Genomic DNA, 15,913 nt, shown 5'->3' with positions numbered 1-15,913 from the left:
GGCCACTCAAATAGGTGTATAGTAGTATGTCCTTGTTTTAATTTCCATTTCCCTTGTGATATATATCATGTCAGCACCAATCTGGACTGTATTTCCTGAGGTAGAAACTTAATTATTGATTTTAGATTTTTCTTCATTTCTAACATATACATTCAATGCTATAAATTTCCCTCTAAGCACCACTTTTGCTGCCTCCCACATATTTTGATAAGCCGTGTTTTCCTTTTCATTTAGTTCAAACTATTTTTAATTTCTCTTGAGATTTTTTTCTTTTACCCATATGTTCCTTAGAACTGTGCTGTTTAATTTTCATTATTTCGGGATTTTTCCAGTTATCTTTCTGTTATTGATATCTATTTTAATTCCATTATGGTCTCAAAGTGACATTGCATAACTTCTAGTCTTTTAAATTTGTTAAGGTGTATTTTATGGTCCAAGATATGGTCTATGTTGGTGAATTTTCCATGTAATCTTGAGAAGAATGCATCTTCTACTGTTGTTGATGAAGTAGTCTGTAGATGTCCAAAATACCCAATTATTGATGGTGTCTACAGTTCAGATTTTCCTGCCCCAGCACTGGTTCCCATGGAGTTTCTGCTCCATTCTGTTGTAATTCTCTATATTTACCTGTCTCTCCAATTTTAAAAGTAATGGTTTGCCCTGTGACCTCACTTCTCATATGGATCTAAAAAGAGCTGTTGATTTTTCAGTTTGTTCATATTTTTTACTTGTTGTTAGGAGTGGCACCTTGCAAGCCTTTTACATGTAGAATTGGCAACTGGAAGTCTCCATAAATAATTTGATTTATTAGTAATATTCACTACATGGCTATTTAGAAATCAAAATTAAAAGGTCAAAGAATTGTACGTCTTTGACTTAAAGAGATTAAATTTTGACCCAGCATTTTAAGAACAACCCCTATCCTAGCCTCATCTCATTTATAAAATAGAAAAGGGTTTTCTCAGATCTACTTACAAGGTACAGGCAGATGAAAGCCAACACAGTGGTTCCAATCATTCTGCTTGGGAACTGAAAGCAGGGGTCCCATTCATATATCCTGGTTTCGAACCAAGACTTTTTTTTCTCCCTGTGAATGAATAAGCACCAAGAAAAGACAGGTTGTAGTTGGTAAAAAAAATACTTGAGTCTTCTGAAAATAACCACATATCCTCCTGTTCATCTTAGAGTTTTGTGAAGAGAAAGATCACTGGTAGATTCCAGTTTTCATTCTCTCCTTACTCTTAAGAACAAAGACTCAGTTTTATTTGGTGCGGCACTTCACCAAACTAAAAGGCTGTAGTTTCTGACCTCTCTTATAGCTAAGAGTGACCAAGATTAAGTACAGGCCAATTAGCTGTGACCAGAAGTATGATGTAGGACTTTGGAGAGGGTGCTTAGGTAGAACCAGCACAGCTAGAAGGGACCTCACTGCCCTTCCTTCTTTTCTCCTGCCTGCCATCTGAAATGCTGATATAGTGGCTGGTCCAGGGTAGAGCTTCAGAATCTGTCTTGGACCATGAACAGCCTCCATGATGGAAACCACTAAGGTACTCGAGACCAAAGGCAGATGATTGGTAAACTGCCGAGGTGAGCAGTCCAGGGTCAGTATGAACTGCAGCCTCCAGAATTCTTTTACATGAGAAATAAATCTCTCTCTTGTTTATACCATTATTATTTTGTTTTCTCCTACATGTAGCCAAATGTAGTTCACACAAAAGTACTAGCTTTGCCACTGTGTGACCTTGAATAGACACGTCTCTTCTCTGGGACATGTCCCCTTGTACATAGTGGCAGTGGCAGGGGTATAGTGACCTGTATGATTACTGAAGACCAGGTGGTTTTACCTAGCTAAGAGCTGTGTCTTCTTTTATTGGTAAACAGCATATGAGTTTTCTCTGGGAACCTGTTCCTCCCCCATCATCATTCCTGGTGGTTAAGTGAGGCTGAACTACTTCCCGATTCCAGTAGTAAACATGTGACCTAAGCTTAACAATGGCTTTACTCTGATCTCCTAGCCACAGTAATTGGTTCTGGGATGGCATGTGGTCCAATCTGACCCAAAGAAATACATTCGTGAAAATTTTGTTCAAATCATTAGGAAAATTTTTCTTTACTGTGAGGTTAAACCAGGAGGATCTGAGCTTAGAGATTCTGGGGGCCACCATGGGAAGGGAGCCCATCTAACTAGGAGTCTAACCCAGATAAAAGCAGAGCTAAGGAGAGATGCAGAGAAAAGATCTAGTTCTCATTATATCAATTAAGCCCCTGGGCTATCTGTATCTGAAACTGACTACCTCTAGACTTTTAAATGACATAAGGCCATGTTTCCTTTTTCTCTTTAATCCAGTTTGAGTTGAGTTTCTGTTATTAGCAAACAAGAGTCCTGACAAATACGGTGCCCCTGTAGTCATCTCAGGGTCTCTCACTGTTAGGGCTCATTCGTACTAATGCAAACACCAATGGTGGGTGAATCAAACCGTGGCTTACTGCAGTGGGGGCTTCCTCAGGAGCTGTTTGACATGCTCTGCCTGGTGAACTTCCAGGAAAGGCTTTTCTTCCTGTGAGAAAAGAGAGAGGTATATGCTTTGGCTCACAAATTCTTGTTAGAGTTTTGGTGTCTTTGAGGGATTATTGCCAGAGAGAGCAGGAATTTGGGTAAAATTTGCTCTCTTGGATTCAGCCATTCCTAGACACTGGTAATTTACTGAGGAGAGGGGCGATGTCCAGTTTCCTGTTTATCAAGCATTTGCTTTCATGAAGTACCACAGGGATGGCCTTCCTTGACTCTTTTGCTTACAAATTGCACCAGTCATTGTTCTGTGAAGGCTTTTTTTTCTCTTTGAGATTTGGTGATATCCCATCATAGTTCAAAACATTGTTTTAGGAATGAAACATCCAAAATCCCAGCATTTTCACTTCTTATGAATAAGAGTTTCTTTTGTTCATTTCTTATTTTGCAGTATTTACAGAAATAAACTTTAACAGTATATTTTAAAATGTTTTCTCAAAGTGTAATGAGCTTTCCACAATGGTCACCCATTTATATGCTACATAGATTGATTATGTGAATTTTACATGCTATGGGATGAAGTCTCATATTTTGCAGATGTTGGGTAGAGTACAAAAGATCTGGCTAAAATCCTGACTGGTGAGTGACGTAAAAAGAATGGAGAAATGGGGGGGTTCCAACCCTCATGCCCACTCAGAGACACCAATTTTGACGACCACCTACAGATGACAGTATTCTTGTGGGAGCCCAAGAGTGCACCTGGGAGGTTCCAGAACCCCAATCAAGCTAAACCTCTGAGAATAGATGCATTAAAGAGGGTAAGAAGAACAGTTTCATTTTACTCATTCTCCACAGAGAGACCCCCTTAGCCTACAAATTCTCCCATGGGGGAAAGTGAGACTAAAGCTGTAGAGGTTTTCTATGTAATTAAAGTAAGTGGTTATCAACTTAAAAGAGACTGTTATAACTATAAGGTATTTTATGTAAGCCTCATGGTAATCACAAAGAAAAAGCCTGTATAAAAAAAAGATAAAGAAAAAGAAATGAAAACATACCAACATACCACTAAAAAAAAATCATGTCACAAAGAAAGCAAGAAAAGAATAACAAAACAGTCAGAAAACTAACAAAATGACAATTTGAAGTCCTTAGCTATCAATAATTTATCTAAATGTAAATGGATTAAATTCTCCAATCAAAAAACATAGAGTGGCTGAATGGATTTTTTAAAATTCCAAATATTGGTTAACCATAAGAGGCTAATTTTAGCTTTAAGGACACACACAGGCTGAGAGTAAATGAATAAGAAAAGATATTTCATACAAATGGTTACCAAAATAGAGTAGGGGTGGATATACTTATATGAGACAAAATAGACTGTCAAAAACTGTCACAAGAGACCAAAAAAAGTCATTATATAATGATAAAGGAGTCAATTCCTCAAGAGAATATAACAATTGAAAAATACATGTGCACCCAACATCAGAGCACCTAAATATATAAAATAAATATTAACAGAACTGAAGGGATAAACAGCAACACAATAATAGTAGTGAATTTCAACATCACACTTACAACAATGGGTAGATAATCCAGTCAGAAAATCAATAAGGAAACAGCTGACTTGAACAACGCTATAGACCAATGGACTAAATAAACATATATAGAACATTCCATGCGACAGCAGCAGAATATATATTCTTCTCAAGAGCACATGGAATATTCTCCAGGATGGCTCATTTCCTGGAGAATGTTTAGGCCACAAAACAAGTCTTAACAAATTTAAGTACCAAGTATCTTTTCTGACCACAATGGCATAAAGATAGAAATCAATAACAAGAAGAAAACTGGAAAATTCACAAATATGTGGAAGTCAAACAATACACTTCTGAACAACCAATGAGTCAAAGAACAAACCAAAAGAGAAATAAAAAAATATCTTAAGTGAAAATGCAAATACAACACACCAAAACTTACGGGATGCGGCAAAAACAGTTCTAAGAAGGAAGTTTGTAGTGGTAAAGATCTACATTAAGAAAAAGAAAGCTCTTAAATAAACAACCTAACTTTACACCTCCAGGAATTAGAAAAAAAAAAAGAACAGAGGTTAAGAGAGAGCCCCAACAACAAATTGTCTGGGTTCCTGTTGTGGCTCTGCTGCAGACTACGTACATGACCTTGGGCAACATAAGTCACCTCTTTGGGTCCACGTTTCCTAACACAGAATGGGAGGAGTAATAATAGTACCAACCTCACAGGACTGTTGTGAAGACTAAACCTGTTGGGACACACACAGTCCTCATACTTATACTCACCATCTGGAGTTCCCAGCCCAAGTGGACCCTCAGAGACTTGACAAACATGTGCAGGAAGCGGCCCAGCAGGAAGGACAGGCACAGCAGTGAGGGCCAGTAGAATATGACAGCCTCATACTTCCCCCAAAACTGTAACAGAAGCAGATCACTGGGCGCTGGATGTAGGTGGATCAGGACCAGGCCCCTGGTGAAGCTGTAGACAGGAATCTGCGTGCCCCGGCCTGGTCCCACCAAGTCCCACCCTCTCAGAGCTTGGCTCTCTGCCCCATCAGCCCCATGTCACTAGAATAATCAGTGGACTTGGAGTCCAGTGGCCCTGGATTTGAATCTTAGCACCCCCATTTTATTTTACATAAAGGGCTTTCATGGCTTTTTTTTCTGATTAAGTATTAAATGCTCCTTTTGGAGGGAGAGAAGGAGGGAGAATATGAGGGAGAGAGAAGGGGAGGGGATAGACAGTAGACAGAGAAGGGAAGGATGGAGAGAAGAAAGAAGGAGGGAGGGAGGGCGAGAGGAAGAGAGAGGAAGAGAGAAGAAGAGAGAGGAAGAGAGATGAAGAGAGAAGAAGGGATAGGAAGGGAGAGGGAGAGGGAGGAAAGAAGGGAGGATGAGTGGGCCCATAACTGCCATCATGTTGGCAGCAAAACAAGCTCCCATAAGTAAAAGGTCTCTCAAGGTTGTACTCACAGTTTTTGTGTTTTTAGTTTCATTTTGATGGGGAAAAAAAAGTATTTTTCCACTGTTTTAAGACAAATAATATTGTGACACCTTTCACAATTTACTGGTTGGTTTCATATTTTATTATATTTCCCTCCATGGTGTTAGGGTGCAAGATAGTGATGTGCTAAGATGTGGAGGGCTCATGTCTTCCCTTCATCCTCCTCTCCAACCTACGTTTATAGCTTAGACATATCCACTGTCAAAATTTCAATGTCTCTCATTTGTATCTATATCCAAATATCGACATCTATTATAAACTGAGATTGTACCAAACATATAGGTCTGTATACATCATAATCATTTTCCCACATGGTTACAGATTATTTGCAAACATCACTTGTAATGCTGTATAATAGTGCATTCTTTAGATGAACCAAATTTATTTAAGCTTTCTCCTAATATCTGATATTTTAGACTCTTTCCAATGTCTCATTTTTATAAATAATGCTTCCATAAATACATGTGAAAACACGAGACCAAATCTTTATTATCATCTAGATATTAGTCTGGACTCCAGTCCCATGATTTTTCATGAGTAAGTGATGTTAGCCTTGAGCCTCACTTCCTTATCGGTGAACTGGGGATGGCACTAACACACTGTCTTCAAAGCGTCTTGAGGATTCTACAGTTAGTGATTGAGACTGAGCGGAGAACAACTGACATACAATGGTTCTTAAAGTCAGTGACTCTGAGCAAAGAAGTAAGACTCTGCCCTTTCCTCCAATTAATCATGAACATTCTGAATTTCAGAAGAACCTTTGGAAGACTGAAAATGCTCCCTGACTCCACAGAAACACCTGTGCCCTGGAATCGCAGACACTGTGAACCGTGTGAAGGAGGGCATCTACTTGGGAGAGAGGTTTACCAGAATGCTCTCAATCCCAGGGCAGAGATGCAGAGGGAAGGCCCAGCTCCCAAGGCTCATTTTCTGGCTCCCCAGACTCTCTTTATAACACACCTTTTAATCCTGTACAGTTATTGAAGCCCTGGAAAGGCTTTGGCAAGGCTCTAGTGGGCTCCTGGCCCAGGTGGCCTCCTTGTGCTCCCCCACTTTCCCATCCTGCTCCTTTTCCTGGGGTACAGGGCTAAACAGATGAACCAGTTTCTCCCAGTTCTGAGAAGGACAATGCATAACAAAGCTGGGAGGGTTCATCTAATCTGAGTCTCCTTTTCTATAGGCAGAGAAACAGAGGCAACATGAAGGAGTGGAAAGAAATGAGCTTTGGAATCAGCCAGACCTGGTCACAACTCCTAGATCTGCTACTTCCTAAGAGTTACCTCATATACTTGGACCTCAGTTGCCTTACCTGTAAAATGAATTTGCTGAGAGATTCCCCACCTTGAGGGGCTGCTATGAGCACGGACTGAGAGAACATCTGTCTGAGAATAAGCACCTTGCTAAACATAAGATGCTATCAATGAAAGTATCGTGAATGGCTCCAACTTCTCTTTTGTACACAGGAAGAAGCTGAGGCCCAGAGAGTGGCAGAGGTTTGTCCAAGGCTGCACAGAGAGTTGGCCATGGTGACAGGACTGAATACCCTGAATGTAGCTCAGTAGAGACTCACCTGCCCATGGGGACACTGTGTGATGTGAAGGATGGTAATGGCAAACCTACAAGAGAGAAACAGGCCTTGGGGTACTGGGGTCCTTCCTTTCTCACTGTGAAAAAAGCCAGATCTCATCAACTTGGAGTTATCTCACCCTCCCATCCTCCTTAGGAGGGTTGGTTCCCAGGCCTCCATGTACATCTCGCCCAGATTTGGCACCTGGTCATGCCAAAATACATGCAACTAAATTCATTTAACATGCCCTCATTTAGGACACATTCCCAGAATCCACAATGGCACAATGGCCTGAGAGATCTCATCCTCCCTCCCCTATCTCTCAGATAGGGAGACAGTTTACAGAAATGAGTTTTTTCTATATCTCTGACTACTAGAAATAGTCTAGTTGTAAGCAGCTTCATGTGAAGCACACAGAATGCTGACCTGAGCTTCTGAAGCCTGAAATGCAGACCAAGGAGAGGTTGCACTGAGACCGTGGACCGCCCAGCCTGGGCCTCAGTTCTGGGCAAACGTGCCCTCCTAAGGAGAGCTCTCAGGACACCTCTAGCCCTTTGTCCAGAGTTTAGCCATAGCCAAAGGAATCATGGGAGGGCAGGCAGGTAGAGTCTGTCTTACCAGACCAGAGAGTAGCTGAAGCCCAGGACAGAACTGACCAGCCGGAACTCCGATGAGAGGCAGGCAAAGAAGGGGAAGTGGGACAGGCCGACTTCAATGCCTCCGATCAGAAGCACAAAGGCTGGGAGAGACAGGGTCAGAGAGGCTGTGAGTTCCTCTGCTCATGGGCTCAGGGGAGTCTCAGGGAAGCTATGGGGTTTCATGCTGACTTGCAGTCATGGACCTCAGGACCCCAGGAGATAAGTGGACAAGCACCAGCTAAGCACAAGGAGGAATGCAGGAATATCTTTCATCCGGTCATAAAACAGACCCTTCCTGGTATCTCTTCCATGCCAGGCACTGAGCTGTCTGTTGAGATGAAGAAGATTTGGTCCCTACCCTTGAATAGTTCACAGTATAATGGGTGGAAACAGATCACTAAATGAACAAACAAATGAACAAACAAAAATTACTGAGAGTAAAGCACGGCAAGTGTACCATAGCAACACAAAGAGTGGTGATGTGTGGTGTGCAAAAGCCTCTTGTAAACTATTATATTCTTTACACATAAGGCAATGATAATATTATTTCTGTCACTAACTAGCGCTGAGATACGCTAACAGCATCCAATAAAATTTAATCATGCAAGGTGACCTTTACTAAGAGTCTGCTTTGAGCTGGGTTCTGGACCTGGGGTCTGTGTATTCAGGGAAGGCTTCCTGGAGCTGGTGACATTTCGCATGGCCATGAATATAAGCAGGCACATGTAAGATGGAGAGAAGGGAATGAAAGGCAAAGGATAGGAGATGGCTGATTGGGGCTAGTCAGTAATTTGTGTGAATGTGAATGTTACAGGACTGGGAGGAAAGGACAATATAAAAGAAATAGTTGCTGTGAGGATAGAAGCTGCAACAGTATAATTTTTAAAATTTACCTGAATTCCCTCTGACGTGGAAGTAGACAGAACTAAGATAGCAAAACCAAAACCCACAGACAATATCTACGACAAATCTACGTGACAAGACCCATGTGATATCAACACCTGAGTAAGAGGAAGCAGAGGGAAAGCAATAGAATGGCTGAAGGCCCAAGAACAGAGAAACCCAAAATTGCCAGCAGAGACTCATAGGATATTGAAGCTGAAATAACAGCTAGAACTGGGGGAGGCTGTGATTCATAGGTTTGGATAAGCATGTATTTAGTAAGGTCTGAAGATGCTGGAGTTGTCTGGGTCCCATGAACTCTCTATAATTAGTATCTAAGTCCTCATCCAGGACAGAGTCCCACATAGAGGAGGACTGCCTGTAGTAAGAATCCAAAATAAGGATAGAACATTAGGAGCTGCGAAATAGTGAGTCCAGAAAATATGAGAGGGAAGAAGCCAAGAGAAAGTATTGAGGATGCAATGAGGGTATATATTGTTCTTGCCTAGCCAAATGCCAACATCATTAGTTTTTAGGGAAATGTAAATCAAGACAATAATTAGATACTACTTCACACTTATTAAGATGGCTATAATTAAAAAAAAAAATAAAAAAAACCACCAGAAAATAACAAGTGTTGGCTAGGATGTGGAGAAATTGGAACCTCTGCACATCGCAGGTCAATGGAACAGAATAGAGCCCAGAAATAGACCCATACATATGTAGCCAACTGATTTTCCACAAAGGTGCAAAGGCAATTTAGTGGGCAAAGGACAGGTTTTTTGTACCAAATAGTGCCGAAACAAATGGATATCCAAAGGTAAAAAAAAAAGGAAATTCAATCCATATCTCACACTATATGCAAAAAAATTAACTCAAAATGTATCACAGACCTAAATGCAAAACATCCGGAAACTATAAAACTTCTAGAAAAAACACAGGAGAAAATCTGTAACCTTAGCTTAAGCAAAAATTTCTTATATGCTTTCTTATAAGCATGATTTCTCATAATCATACTTCCTTATAAGCATAATTCATAAAAGAAGAAATGAATAAACTGAATTTCATCAAAATTTTAAATGTCAGCCTTGCAAAAGAAACTGATATTAGAATGAAAATACAAGCCACAGACTGGAGAAAATATTTGTAGTTCATATATCTGATAAAGGACTTACACACAGATTATGTAAAGAACTCTCGAAACTTAAGAAGAAAACAAAAAACCCAATTATAAAAAATAGGCAAATGATTTGAACAGACACTTCACCAAAGAAGGTATAGGGATAGCAAATAAGCACATGAAAATATACTCAATATCATTAGTCATTATGAAAATGCAAATTAACACCACAAGACACCATTACATGCCTCTTAGAATGGCTACAAATTAAAAAGATTGACCCGTCATTGTCAAGGATACAGAGAAACTGGAACTCTCATAAACTGATGATGGTAATTTAAAATGGAGCAATCACTTTGGAAAACAGTTTGACAGTTTCTTAAAAAATATCATCTGCTATATGATCTATATAATTCAGCCATTCCACTTGGGTATTTACCCAAGAAAAATGGAAACACATGTACGTACAAAGACTTGTAATGTTAATAGAGACTTTATCTGTAATAGCCAAAAACTGTAAATAAATCAAATGTCTATCAACAGGTGACTGGATAAGCATACTGTGTTATCCACATATAATGGAATACTACTCAATAATGAAAAAGGAATTAATTTCTGATGCATGCTAAACACATAAGAACCTCAGAATAACTATACTGTGTGGAAGATTCCAGACCCGCACCCCCCCCCCAAAATGAGTACATTTGTATGTATGTATGATTCCATACATGTAGATTCCACATGTGTATGATTCCATTTATATGACTGCCTGGGGGTGGGGACAGTGACAGGATAAGGGGAGGAAGAAGAGATTACAAAGGGGAACAAGTTAACTTCTGTGGTTCATTATCTTGATTGTGGTAACGATTTCATAGATGAAAACATTTGTCAAAACTTAAATTATATACTTCTAAGAGGTGTGTGGTATGTGGTGGTATATCATTTTGGTTTTAATTTGCATTTCCTTAAAAACTAATTAGATATTAGTAGGCATTGGCTTATATAGGCTTGGAGCCCATATGTGCAAGAAAACTGGCTGGACAAAGAGGTTTGGAAGTTGTCGTACTAGGAATGGTTGAACCTATAGATTAGAGTTGCTACCTCAGGGAGAGTGTGAGGCATGGGGAATGAAGAGGCCCCAGATACACGGCCAAAGAAGTAAGACCTATTCTTTGAGGAAGTATCCTATTGAGGGCCTATTGATATCAAGAAGGCAGCCATGGCTTTAACTCAGGAGATATTTTTAGGGTGGATGGTAGTAAACCTACTTTCTGAACTTTTGTTCTACTATATCTAAAAGACCTCTGAATCTAACAAAGAGAAAACTCCCACAAACAAGGTTTGAGACTTTCTGGGCTAGGCATTGACATTGGGCAAGTAATGGGCTGAGAAGAGCACTGACAGCTCATAAAGCTTACCCCCTAATCCCAGGGAACCCTGCCATGCTGTATCTGAGAGCAAGGATTTCCATGGCAAAATTCCCAGCAGGTATGAGGTAGCCCTGGTACCTTGGGCCCACTGTGGGATCTGCAGAGGCCGGTAGCCTTCTGAGAACAGGAACATGACTTTATTGGCTGTAGCCCCAAAGGCGATTCCATAGGACCATCGGTTACTAAAAGTGCTCACGAAGTCCAGAGGTCTGTGAACAAGAGAAACAGCTCACGAGGCCAGAAGGTGGCTGTGAGACGGTCCCACATTTTGTCTCCAAATTCTCGATCCCACCCTGAGGAAGAGTTATTGGGGAGTGAACTATTCATCTCAACTGATATATTTTCTTAGGTCCTCTGTGCCAATTCTGGGGCTAGCCATGGATTCAGGGTACTGAAGTGAAGAAGACAAAAAATTCTTTCCGTCGAGAGCAATACACTGCAGGCAGGGACCTGGGAGGCAGGACCTGAATCTTGTCTTCCTGACCCATGTGGCTCTGGGTTAAAGCTCTTATCACTTAGCTATGTAGCCTTGGGCAAGTCACGTAACTTCTCTGAGCCTGGGTTTGCTCATCCATTACATGAGAATAACATCCGCCACCATGGCAAGCTGGCAAGAGGGTTCATCAAAGTAATGTAGGCAAAGCAAATAATTCAGTGCCTAGGTCATAGTCAATGTACAATAAGTGTTAACTGTTTTATTATTATCAATTATTAAGGGGTGAGGAGGCAGAGATATGAACAATTAGCTCTCAAAAATGTGGCAAGGGATGCAGAGACAGAATGGCAGAGGTGGAAAGGCTGTGAAAGTTCACTGGTCCAGCTGGCTCTCCTGGACCATGACTCATGGCTCTGTGCCAATGAGAAGGCTTGCTGCTGCCAGTGACAGGGAACGCTCTCCCTCCTGCTTCCTGAGGTAGCCATAGCCCTGCGTGTGGGAAGGCTTTCTCATAGTGATCTGAGCCCCCTTGAGATGTTTAAAGTACCTCTGGGCTGTCCTGGGTACCCGGGATGCAATGGGTTAGAAGCCAATTCTGAGCTCTCAGAGCTTGGTTTGGGTTGGGGCAGGGAGGGCGGTGCTCTCCATGATGGGGTAGAGGTGGAGGGAGGTAACCGGGAATTATCCTGGACTGACAATTGGTGTCGGCCTCAATCACTGGGTACCCCAAGCTGCAATGATCAACCCTGGCTCAACTCACATGATGATTCCTAAGTCGTTTGCCAGGAGGTAAGAAGTGTCATCTCTCTGTCTACGGTGCTCCCGTCTTTGGAGAAAGGACAAGATCAAAATGATGAAAAGCTGCAGGAAGAGAAGATGAGAGCGTCAATGGGAATATTTGTCCTTGGCGTGGCCTTGGTGCCCGCCCTGAAAAAGAACGTGTAGGTGAGCAGAGCACTCAGAACGTCTATACCCCTGGGACTTCAGAGGCAGGGAGCTGGCTGCATGCACCCTTGAGCTTCCTGAATATTTTGTACTGAGCTTTCCTTTGTGTTGCCCTGAACAGACATGAGTTCAAATTTAGTCTCTCCCACATACTGGCTGGGAGGGAGACTCGACTTCTCTGTACCTCAGTTTCCTCATCTGTAAAAAGAGAGTAATAACTGTCAGGTTGCAAATCCTTTGCTTTTTCCCCTGTGAATTTAGTGTTTTTTTTTTTTTTTTTTTACATACTTGATGCCTTTTTTTCTCTTCCCCTTTACAAGAAACCCTGAGATTTATCTCCACTTGCTGCCTCCATGTCCTCACCTCTCACTTGCTCTTCAACCCCCTAACCTGGCTTCTCCCCCCGTCAGTCCATGGAAACAGAAACAGCTCTGGCCAAAGTCACTAATTACCATCTTCTTGTTCTATCCAATGTAAACTTGAAGCCCAAGTCTGGCTTGACATCTCGGCAGCGTTCTGCAGTGCTTCCTGAGGTAGCCATAGCCCACTTTCTCCTCTTAGAGACACTCTTCCTTAGGCCCCCATTGACTATGCTTTTTTTGTTTTTTCTCCATTATTTCTCAGACTCTTTTGCTGGATCATTCTTTATTCAACCACGAGATTCAGAATTACTCATAGTTCAGTCCAAGGACCACGCACACCTCTTATTACCTGATCCCTCTCTTTCGCAGCAATGTCATCCGTGTTCATGCTTTCGATTGCCACCAATACACAGAAGACTCACGACCCTGAATCTTTAGCCCAGACCTTGTCCTTGACCTCCACAACTGTTCACCTGATTACATTTGACATTTCTTTTTGATGTGTTGAAACTTCTTGCATTCAGTACATCTTAAATGGAACTTCTGATTTTCCTGCCTGCTCTATTCCTTCATCCATCCCAAACCTGGTTCTCTTCTAATTTTCCTTAACTAGTGAATGGCAGATACCACCATCCTGCCAGCTGTGCAGGTCAAAAAACGAGTCATCCTCAACCTCTCCCTCGCCCTAACCTCTCTAGCCAACCCATTACCGAGTCCTATTGTTTTTCCCTCTCAACTGTCTTCAGCTGACCACCTTCATCTAGGATGAGCTAAAATTGCCTTTCACCTGGACCCCTGCAAGCATCTCCTAACTCAGTGGTTCTAGCACGGGGGAGAGGCTGCAAATACAGATGAAACGTCGCTTGCTGGCCCACCACTCACCTCTTGCTGTGCAGCCCAGTTCCTAACAGACCACAGACTGGTACCGGTCTATAGCCTGAGGGTTGGAGACTCCTGTCCTAACTGGTCTTCCTATTTCCTCTTTTGTCTGCCCCCAACCGGGTCCCCTACCCTACAACTACAGTGATCATTTCAAAACATAAATCTGATCATACCAACCTCATGCTGGAAACATACCAATTACTTCCCACTACACTTAGAATGAAGACAAAGCTTCTTCACATAGAGCCTCACAGAGCTCCACCTGGCCTGGCCCTGCTCGCCTCCCCAGACAGTGCTACCTCGATTCTTCCCGCCAGCCACATCAGCCTTCCCAGTTCCCCACTCTCCCTCTTTCCACAGAGCCATTGCGTGTGTTCCCCCCTCTGCCTGAAATGCTTTTTACTGCATCTTCCAACAGAACTCAGCTCTGTCATTGCTTCCTCGGAAAAGCCTTTTTTCGAGTCCCTCAAATGCCAGTGTCCCTGACTTTATGACTCTTGACAGCCTTCTTCTGCCTGTGTTTTTGCTGCATAATGTAGAAGAGCAAGTCAAGGAAATTCAGCTGATGTCTCTCTGCTGACCTATTCAGGCCCCTTTGAGAGGCTGTATATGGGAGCAGCCCATCTCCCCTTCCTTACCCTCCTCAGCCTTTCCCTGCTTTTACTTACTGATGGAATGAGGGAATAATGGAGGAAGAGCTCCATGTACACTGAGCCAGCACAGGTGCCATTTAGCTGCCTGGTCCTGAAAAACAGCCAAAAAATACATTCACATCATTAGTCACTGGTGCGGTCATTGACTCTTCATCTTTGACCGTCACTGTCAGGAGTTTGGTTTGTCGCCCACTACGATCATCTGACCTGCTTTAGCTCTCAGAACCAATCCTGCTCACTTGTGACATGTCTTCCCTAAGTGGACTAATCTTCTTTCAGATTTCTTTTTCCAGCCTGATCATCTATCCAACTGCCCTGCTAACTGGATCTAACTCCTTCCTTTCTTGATGACACAGTCAGGGATAGATTCAGGTTCTGTGGGTTCAAAGTTTATATAATTCAGACATCCTTTTCAAGTGAAACTACAAAAATATCTTACTTTTTTCATATTTTAAGGAAAACATATCACGATGTAAACACTTAACTAAGGTGCCTCCCATCCTCCTAGAGCCTTCGAAGGGTCCTGTGCAAAGAGAGAAGCACCGACACTTAAATTTCAGTAACTTCACAGGAAATCAGCCTTGGACAGTTTTCCATAACCAGAGTTCAAGAAGCATCAGCTCGCTCCTGATTTACTGCTGGGCTGTTAGGGCAGCACAGTGGTCATCTGGACTATAGACTGTGGACTTTGTTCTCTCCAGTCTTCATAGTCTGCAGGACAGGGCTGCTGGGGTCTCGTGCCTAAAACATGTGACAGCAGTTCTGTGACTTCTCTTTGAAAGGAACCTCCTCCTTTCCGGGGCCCCCACCACACTTTGTTTTCGCTATGCTTCTTCCACTACACCACTTCAGCACACTCTCACACCTCCAGATCTTTGCTTACTCTTCCCTACTCCAGCAGCATCATCTAGCCATCTCTGGGCTTCCTCCCCTGGCCGGCTCCTACTTTTCCTCCAGAAGTCTTGGGGAAGAGCACTCCTCTGGGGAGCCATGAACATGGCACATTCCCTCATAATTTAAAATTTCAGTGCTCTCTGGTTATGTCTAACCATTATTCTGAAACACCCTAGAAGTGTTGGGGAAAGGTGTGGGGATCTTAAGCTGTCAGAAATGGCATAGAACTGTAAAAGTCAGACTTCTGCTTTTAGAAAGGTCAATTGAGCACATACATCAGTCTCTCCATCCCATACAAACCCTCAAAGTTATATAAAAAAAAAAGTGTTATTTTTTAATAAGAAAGAAAACCTAGCCATAACTAAAAATATAAAGGGAATCTATCAGGGACACAGAAACTACTAGAAGACCCTGAATGATGTAGAGTAATTGGGACCAGATCAAAGAGAAAAAGCATCAGCCAACATGGCTACAGACTGCATGACCACACAGGAAGTGCTCTACACCTGCAGTACAAGAGGCTGAATCAGGATGGGGCTACCAACAGACCACACAGTGACAC

At 42.2% G+C, this 15,913-nt stretch overlaps 1 protein-coding gene across 1 annotated transcript in view; it reads right to left on the bottom strand.

Annotated features, from left to right (window-relative positions):
- LOC105296279 (stimulated by retinoic acid gene 6 protein-like) overlaps positions 1-15,913 on the bottom strand; it is a 40,213-nt gene that overhangs the window by 10,430 nt on the left and 13,870 nt on the right. The window contains exons 3-10 of the mRNA XM_011366301.2: positions 14,473-14,548; positions 12,376-12,476; positions 11,258-11,388; positions 7,728-7,848; positions 7,113-7,158; positions 4,825-4,953; positions 2,488-2,558; positions 976-1,087 (exon numbers count right to left, since the gene is read on the bottom strand). Of these exons, the coding sequence (XP_011364603.2) occupies positions 976-1,087; positions 2,488-2,558; positions 4,825-4,953; positions 7,113-7,158; positions 7,728-7,848; positions 11,258-11,388; positions 12,376-12,476; positions 14,473-14,548 (787 nt within the window). The remainder of the gene's footprint in view (positions 1-975; positions 1,088-2,487; positions 2,559-4,824; positions 4,954-7,112; positions 7,159-7,727; positions 7,849-11,257; positions 11,389-12,375; positions 12,477-14,472; positions 14,549-15,913) is intronic.

This window comes from Pteropus vampyrus, unplaced genomic scaffold (genome assembly GCF_000151845.1).
Source record: "Pteropus vampyrus isolate Shadow unplaced genomic scaffold, Pvam_2.0 Scaffold123, whole genome shotgun sequence".
In the NCBI taxonomy this organism is placed as follows: Eukaryota; Metazoa; Chordata; class Mammalia; order Chiroptera; family Pteropodidae; genus Pteropus; species Pteropus vampyrus.
Note: the sequence above shows the minus strand (reverse complement) of the source record. Positions and strands in the feature narration are given on the sequence as shown.